Source organism: Orbicella franksi, chromosome 12 (assembly GCF_964199315.1).
Source record: "Orbicella franksi chromosome 12, jaOrbFran1.1, whole genome shotgun sequence".
Lineage (NCBI taxonomy): Eukaryota > Metazoa > Cnidaria > Anthozoa > Scleractinia > Merulinidae > Orbicella > Orbicella franksi.
In genome coordinates, this window is record NC_138156.1 from 13,637,114 (window position 1) to 13,646,261 (window position 9,148).

A 9,148-nucleotide genomic window follows, 5' to 3' on the forward strand; every position below is an offset into this window, starting at 1 on the left:
AAGGTATACAGAGACATACAGCGAGACACTGGAATGGGAAGAGATACAGTAAACACCCGCGTATAAGAACCTAGTGATTTAAGAACCTACAGGCTGAAATTGGGCATTTTAATACCCAAATATATAAGAACCTATTTAGGCTGGCAAAGAACAATAGGTTCTTATACAAAAAAACACTCTTATTTTGTAGCCAAAATACTGGATTTTAATTGATATAAATTGTGAAATTTCTGAGAAACACCATGAAAATTATTTGTTTAATTGAAAATCTTTTAAATACAGAGTATAGAATACTGTATAAAATTATACTGGTGTAGCCTTGGGACTTGAATCTGTAGAGTGCCCTGACTTTTGCTCATGTGAAATACACATTACTGCTTGTCTTTTTCATTCCAACTGTAACAGTGATACCCAAAGAAAATGTTTGTTCTTTCTGTGTACAGTACAATGCATCTTTATTTCAATACGCAAGAAAATTAATATTTTGTTTCACATTGTATTTGATTATTTTCAAATTGGTTCAATTTTAATTCCCTAAATTGGGTTTTCATTTATTTTTGCTGTTTTTATTTATATACTTATATTGCTGTTAACAATTTACATTATTATCAAATACAACTGTAAATATGGTAGCCTATGATACTGAATTTATTATTGTTTAAAAAATAAGGCTTGGCATTTTTGCGGTTTAAAATACAAATGTTCAACCATTATGACATACTAGTACTACAGTAGCTCTCTGAATGGTATCACTATGACAACTCCTACAAATAAGAACCTACTAAGAACCTAATCAGCCTGAGTTCGGAAAAACTACCCCAAAATATAAGAACCCATTCAGCCTGAACCCAAAAATTCTAGGTTCTTATACGCGGGTGTTTACTGTATATCGAATTCCCTTCAAAGTAGCTATTGATTCTAGATCCCGTGAATTCCAATACAAGATATTACATATATATTTAGCGACAAACAAGTTTCTCCACAAAATTGGCCTAGTACCTTCGCCTCTGTGCACTTTCTGCAAAAAAGAAAGTGAGTCTATCGAACATCTACTAATAAAATGTGAATATTCCGACAGTTTCTGGAGAGAACTCATTAACTGGCTAAGTACAATAGAAATAAAAATCGAAGCACTATCAGATGTTGACAAAATGTTTGGACTTTGGAACAGACAAGTAGACTTTTATCTTGTCAACCATCTGTTGATCTTAGCAAAACAACACATTTACTCCTGTCGAAATAAAGGATTTCCTCCGTCATTAAAGATCTTTCTCGCAAAAGTTTTCTCAGTATATCAAATCGAAACGGTTATTTCCGATTCTAATGGCAAGTGAACATTTCATGACGCCAAGTGGAAGAAATTTATTACAAATAATTGTATTTAGGCCAGCAGCCTAAAAAATGTAACAATTGACATAGTTTTATTAATATATTAGTAAGTATTTTTGGTATATTAGTATTTCCTTACAAGTAGTGTTATTAGTAACAGTATTTCTTGTTTTGTTTTCTTTTTCATCTATACTAGCGTTAGTCTATGTAGTTTCTTCTAAAAAAAGTAAAAATTAGCGTAGTTTTTATTCATTAATATAAATTGTTAGTAAGTATTTTGGGTGTATTAGTATTTTCCTCTAAAGTAGTCTTATTAGTAATAGTATTCCTCGTTTTTTTTTTCCATCTGTACTCACGTTAGTTTATTTAGTTTTTCTTTCTTTTATCTGCAAATGTAATTTCAATTGTTATTGTCACTCTTATTTGTAAACTTATATAAATACCAATAAAATACAAAAAAAAGAAAGTTTATGAAATTGTGCTGGCCTCAGCGAAAATTTATTAGACTTGACGTGGGTGGTACATATTCGATTTTACTCAGAAGACACCATCTTTTAGCGGGCAAACACTTGGTGGCTCTATTATGCTCTGGATTCAGCAAAAGCTTTTAAAATCTTTCAGCTGCTCTTTTAATTATCGATCGAGCGCAGAGATCAAACAGGAACCAGGGAAGGAGAACCAATCTTTGATAGTCTTACATGTATTTGGCAACCTCGCTTAACTCTACAGAGTCATTCTTCATGTCCAGAAAACATGGGACCAAATTTTAGAATGCGTGGACTGGTTGTTGTTTTCTCCGCAAAAGCGAATTTACTCACACTGACAATTTTCAAACAAAGGCTTCATAGTTCCGGGCGATTCTACAATCCAACGGTTAAATATTTTTTTAGTAGCAAAAGAATGACATGACCAGCAAGCTAATGAACAGTTAGAGTTAAACCACAGGAAAAGCTGGTCTTAATCTGAACATTTGACTTATTGCCCTCCAAATGAGTATGTAGATACATGTAGCAGTATTTTGATTTTAGCGTAGTGACAAAGTTGTCAATCGATAAATGAACTCAACTGTGAAAACTAGCAGGTGTTTTTCAAAATTGAGAGGTTTGCGGGCAAGCATTCCCTCTCTTGCCCCTCCACTGCTTTGTCAAAGTTCTGCTCCCGCTACAATTTAAGCACAGTCCCAATTTACACGCAGCCAGAATGCAGAAAAGTTTTCTACATGAATGCTTGCAACGCAGGCTATGCAGCTGCCATGCAGTGGAATTGCAGTGGAATTGCAGTGGAAGTCAGATATCCAATCATGTAACCAATCACAATGGGGCTCAAAGACCCTTTCGTTTTGCAACCAATCAGAAATAGTGATACATTTAGTAATTAAAACTTTTACTCTTAATACACATTTTAACAATGTCCCTTTGAATACATAAATAATGGTATCCAACACGTTCCGATATTTTTCCATGGACAAAGGCCTCTGCATCTAGTAGGCATCGTCCTTAAGGAGCACATTATGATGTTTCATCTACCCCCACCCCCCGCCCCGACACCAACTCCCCCATGGCCAAAATGGTAAGAACTTCATGCTAGCATGCATAAAGAGCACTTAATGTTTATACCATGTATGGTATATCCTAATATGGCAAAAAGATCAACTCACACTTCCATACATTTGTATTCACTGACATTCACATTAATGCATTCACCTTCACTTGTATGCACTCACCTTCACTTGTACGCACTCACCTTCACGTGTATGCACTCAACTTCACTTGTAAGCACTCATTTTCACTTGTATTCACTCACCTTCACTTGTATTCACTCGCCTTCACTTGTACGCACCCACCTTCACTTGTATTCACTCACCTTCATTTCTATTCACTCACGTTCATTTCTATTCACTCGCCTTCACTTGTATGTACTCACCTTCACTTGCATTCACTCACCTTCACTTGTACGCACCCACCTTCACTTGTATACACTCACCTTCACTTCTATCCACTTCCGTACATTTCTATTCACTCACCTTCACTTGTATGCACTCACCTTCACTTGTGCGCATTCACCTTCACTTGTATTCACTCACTTTAAATTGTATGCACTCACCTTCCCTTGTACGCATTCACCTTCACTTTTATGCACTCACCTTCACTTGCATTCACTCACCTTCACTTCTATTCACTCGCGTTCATTTCTATTCACTCACCTTCACTTGTATGCACTCACCTTCACTTGTACGCATTCACCTTCACTTTTATGCACTCACCTTCACTTACATTCACTCACCTTCACTTCTATTCACTCGCGTTCATTTCTATTCACTCACCTTCACTTGTATGCACTCACCTTCACTTGTACGCATTCACCTTCACTTTTATGCACTCACCTTCACTTGTATTCACTCACCTTCACTTCTATTCCCTCGCGTTCATTTCTATTCACTCGCCTTCACTTGTATGCACTCATCTTCACTTGTACACATTCACCTTCACTTGTATTCATTCACCTTCACTTCTATTCACTCGCCTTCATTTGTATTCACTCGCCTTCACTTGTATGCACTCACCTTCACTTGTACGCATTCATCTTCACTTGTATTCACTCACCTTCACTTCTATTCACTCGCCTTCATTTGTATTCACTTGCCTTCACTTGTATGCACTCACCTTCACTTGTACGCATTCACCTTCACTTCTATTCACTCACCTTCACTTCTATTCACTCGCCTTCATTTGTATTCACTCTCCTTCACTTGTATGCACTCACCTACACTTGTATTCACTCACTTTAAATTGTATGCACGCACCTTCACTTGTATGCACTCGCCTTTACTTGTACACACTCGCCTTCACTTGTATCCACTCACGTTCACTTGTATGCACTCACCTTCACTTGTACACACTCACGTTCACTTGTAAGTACTCACCTTCACTTGCACGCACTCACGTTCACTTGTATGCACTCGCATTCACTTGTATGTACTCACGTTCACTTGCATGTACTCACGTTCACTTGTATGCACTCACGTTCACTTGTATGTACTCACGTTCACTTGTATGTACTCACGTTCACTTGTATGCACTCACGTTCACTTGTATGTACTCACGTTCACTTGTATGCACTCACGTTCACTTGTATGCACTCACGTTCACTTGTATGTACTCACGTTCACTTGTATGCACTCACCTTCACTTGTACGCACCCACCTTCACTTGTACGTACGCATCCTCACTTGTATGTACTCACCTTCACTTGTACGCACTCATGTTCACTTGTATACACTCACCTTCACTAGTATTCACTCACCTTCACTTGTATGCACTCGACTTCCCTTGTATGCACTCGCCTTCACTTGTATGCACTCGCCTTCACTTGTATGCACTTGCCTTCACTTGTACACACTCACCTTCACTAGTATTCACTCGCCTTCACTTGGATGCACTCGACTTTACTTGTATGCACTCGACTTCACTTGTATGCACTCGCCTTCACTTGTATACACCAACCTTCACTTGTATTCACTCACCTTCACTTGTGCGCACTCATGTTCACTTGTATGCACTTAAACTCACTAGCATGTAGTTACCTTCACTTGTATGCACTCGCCTTTACTTGTATGCACTCGCCGTCACTTGTATGCATTCACCTTCACTTGTATGCACCAACATTCACTTGTATTCACTCACCTTCACTTGTGTGCACTCACATTCACTTGTATGCACTTAAACTCACTAGCATGTAGTTACCTTCACTTGTATGCACTTGCCTTCACTTGCATGCACTCACCTTCACTTGTATGCAATCACCTTCACTTGTATGCACTCACCTTCACTTGTACGCACTCACCGTCACTTGTATGCACTCACCTTCACTTGTACGCACCCACCTTCACTTGTACGCACCCACCTTCACTTGTACACACTCACCTTCACTTGTATGCACTCGCCTTCACTTGTACACACTCACCTTCACTAGTATTCACTCGCCTTCACTTGTATGCACTCGACTTCACTTGTATGCACTCGCCTTCACTTGTATGCACTCACCTTTACTTGCATTCACTCACCTTCACTTGTGCTCACTCACGTTCAGTTGTATTCACTCACCTTCACTTGTATGCACTCACCTTCACTTTTATGCACTTACCTTCACATGTATGCACTTGCCTTCGCTTGTATGCACTCGCCTTCACTTGTATGCACTCGCCTTTACTTGTATGCACTCGCCTTCACTTGTATGCACTTGCCTTCACTTGTATGCACTCACCTTCCCTTGTGTGTACTCGCCTTCCCTTGTATGCACTCACCTTCACTTGTATGCACTCGCCTTCATTTGTATGCAGTTGCCTTCACTACTCCCCTGCTTTGTCAAATTTTCCCAGCTAAGTGAGTCCAGATGATGAGAAAACTGACTTTATAACTAGACTTTGTTATAACCTTAGCAGCACGATTTTGTGAAGTTTTTCAATTAATGGATTATTCATACCACCCCAAACTGGGCAGCAATAATAAAAATGTGGCTGACTCAAAGGGAATTTTTTATAAGTGAAGGTTAGTGCATACAAGTGAAGGTGAGTGAATACAAGTGAAGGTGAGTGCATGCAGTGAAAGTGAGTGCGTACAAGTGAAGGTGAGTGCTTACAAGTGAAGGAAAGTGCGTACAAGTGAAGGTGAGTGCATACAAGTGAAGGTGAGTGCGTACACATGAAGGAGAGTGCATACAAGTGAAGGTGAGTGTGTACAAGTGAAGGAATGTTCGTACAATTGAAGGTGAGTGCATACAAGTGAACGTGAGTGCATACAAGTGAAGGCAAGTGCATATAAGTGAAGGTGAGTGCATACAAGTGAAGGTGGGTGCATACAAGTGAAGGTGAGTGCATACAAGTGAAGGTGAGTGAATACAAGTGAAGGTGAGTGCATACAAGGGAAGGCGATTGCATACAAGTGAAGATGAGTGCGTACAAGTGAAGATAAGTGCGTAAAAGTGAAGGTGAGTGAAGAGAAGAGAAGGTGAGTGCATACAAGTGAAGGCGACTGAATACAAGTGAAGGTGATCGAGTGCATACAAATGAAGATAAGTGCGTACAAGTGAACGTGAGTGCACAGAAGTGAAGGAGAGTGCATACAAGTGAAGGAAAGTGCGTAGAAGTGAAGGTGAGTGCATACAAGTGAAGGTGAGTGTATACAAGTGAAGGAAAGTGCGTAGAAGTGAAGGTGAGTGCATACAAGTGAAGGAAAGTGCGTACAAGTGAAGGAGAGTGTATACAAGTGAAGGTGAGTGCATGCAAGTGAAGGAAAGTGCCTACAGATGTAGGTGAGTACATACAAGTGAAGGAGAGTGCATACAAGTGAAGGAAAGTGCGTACAGGTGTAGGTGAGTGCATACAAGTGAAGGAGAGTGCATACAAGTGAAGGAAAGTGCATACAGGTGTAGGTGAGTGCATACAAGTGAAGGAGAGTGCATACAAGTGAAGAAAAGTGCGTACAGGTGTAGGTGAGTGCATACAAGTGAAGGAGAGTGCATACAAGTGAAGGAAAGTGTGTACAGGTGTAGTTGAGTGCATACAAGTGAAGGAGAGTGCATACAAGTGAAGAAAAGTGCGTACAGGTGTAGGTGAGTGCATACAAGTGAAGGAAAGTGCGTACAGGTGTAGTTGAGTGCATACAAGTGAAGGAGAGTGCATACAAGTGGAGAAAAGTGCGTACAGGTGTAGGTGAGTGCATACAAGTGAAAGAAAGTTCGTACAAGTGAAGGTGAGTGCATACAAGTGAAGGAGGGTGTGTACAAGTGAAGGTGAGTGCATACAAGTGAAGGAAAGTGCGTACAGGTGTAGGTGAGTGTATGCAAGTGAAGGAGAGTGCACACAAGTGAAAGAAAATGCGTACAAGTGAGGATGAGTGAATACATGTGAATAAAAGTTAAGGAGAGTGAATAAATGTGAAGGCGAATGCATAAAGGTGAGGGTCAATGAATACAAATGTATGGAAGTGTATGTGAGTTGATCTTTCTGCCATATTACGATATACCATATATGGTATAAACATAAAGTGCTCTATATGCATGCTAGCATGAAGTATATACCGCCAAAATGGACAAAGGTGACCTGCGGTTCGACTCATTTCTTCAAGTCGTTATATAAAAAATGTAAACTAACATTGTGAATCAACTTACGAGGCTTGTTTGTGCTGTCCTACAAAACCATACCGATCCACAGAGGGGCCATTAGTGCTCTGGGCATCTGGGTCTATTGGTGTGACGCCATTCAGCTGCACATTTTGCGAACGTGGCTCGTAAAATTCCATGTTTCCAATGTGGAAATAAAGAAATTCTCCAACCAAACTAAATTAGCAAATTATTGCAATGTCATTCACTGGAGGGTTAAAACACATTTCGAATTCAGTGGAAGCGCGTTACGAAGTGTACAGTTCATGAAAACATTTCCGGTAGAAATATAGCGCTAGTCCAGACTAGCCTTCGCATAAAGCAAAAACCAAGTTCACGAAAGACTTCGCTGATTTTCACGGTCAGAAAACAGAACACACTGACGTGTGTAACTTCAAGTGTGTCGTTTTGGAGGAAGTATTCGCAATCTATGGTTCCAAAATCTTCAAAAATCGGCAAAAATTCCTCCACCGTAAGCTTTTCCAGTATCCAGGCTTTTTGGCCGCCAGCGCGGGCGAGGGGTGGAGCTTGACTCGCCCCAGGCGCCTGTGATGTAAGTCGCCTAGTGACCACGTGACCAAAGTCACACGGACACGAGATATTCCTGAGCAACCCTACAATAAAATTCCTGTGGGCGGTTCTGGAAACTCGCAGGTTTACAATCAATTATTGTTTATGAAAGACAGATAAGCGTTGAATTGACGGGAGAATGATTTTGGCAACCACCCTGTACATATTCGAGACACCATTGTATTCCTTTTAGTGCAGAGTGCACTATTGGGATCGTTAAGACCCGTTCCAAACGCCGCTCCATTCATGCGCCGAACCTAACTGATGAGTTAAGTACGGCAAAAGAGCGGCGTTTGAATCAGTTTGGTTCGGCAGGTTAAGTTTGGTGCGGCAAACAACATTTAATTCGGCAGGGTCTGTCGCACTATATGCGACGATGGAGCGGCAGCCGATTCATACGACGTTCTCCACATGTGTCGAACCTAATGCATAAATTACTGTAATGTATTTTTTATATAATGGGACTCGTGATTGGCTCAAAATTGAGTGGCGTGACTAGTCATGCATGAAGCTTGAAGTCGTCGCTAAAAATAAAGACAAAACATATGCCTTCGATTTCTGAGTTTCTTTAGCGCAAATTCATATTTTGCTTTTCTTCGTGATAATAGCTCAGCTTATGAGATTTCCCTTTATCAAGTCGAATTAACCGTGAGAAACCTGTGTAAATACAAACACTGGACCTTGAGTTTAAATTTGCTTCCCAAAATATTGCTATAAACGGCGAAATGTTAGTCACAGCTTTTCTATTTGGACAGAGTTCTTGAATTCAGAACGCATATTTCTCGTCGAAAATTGTTACCACCGGCTTCCCGAATTAAGTTCGACGCAAGTACGCCGTCTGAACCAGCCGTCGCTCCAAAGTCGCTCTAAAGTCGAACTTAATCAAGTTTGGTTCGGCACATGAGTGAAGCGGCGTTTGGACCGGGCCTTAGGGGGCTGCTGTTGGCTAAGGCCCGGTCCAAACGCCGCTTCACTCATGTGCCGAACCAAACTTGATTAAGTTCGACTTTAGAGCGACTTTGGAGCGACGGTTGGTTCACACGGCGTACTTGCGTCGAATTTAATTCGGGAAGCCGGTGGTAACAATTTT

The 9,148-nt window shown here is 40.5% G+C and overlaps 1 protein-coding gene across 1 annotated transcript in view; it reads right to left on the minus strand.

Moving 5' to 3' along the window:
* LOC145462439 (TBC1 domain family member 10A-like) overlaps nt 1-8,584 on the minus strand; it is a 41,823-nt gene extending 33,239 nt beyond the window's left edge. Inside the window, exon 1 of the mRNA XM_081445969.1 lies at nt 7,498-8,584. Within this exon, the coding sequence (XP_081302095.1) occupies nt 7,498-7,628 (131 nt within the window). The 5' untranslated portion in view covers nt 7,629-8,584. The remainder of the gene's footprint in view (nt 1-7,497) is intronic.
* Between the last annotated feature and the right edge of the window lie 564 nt (nt 8,585-9,148).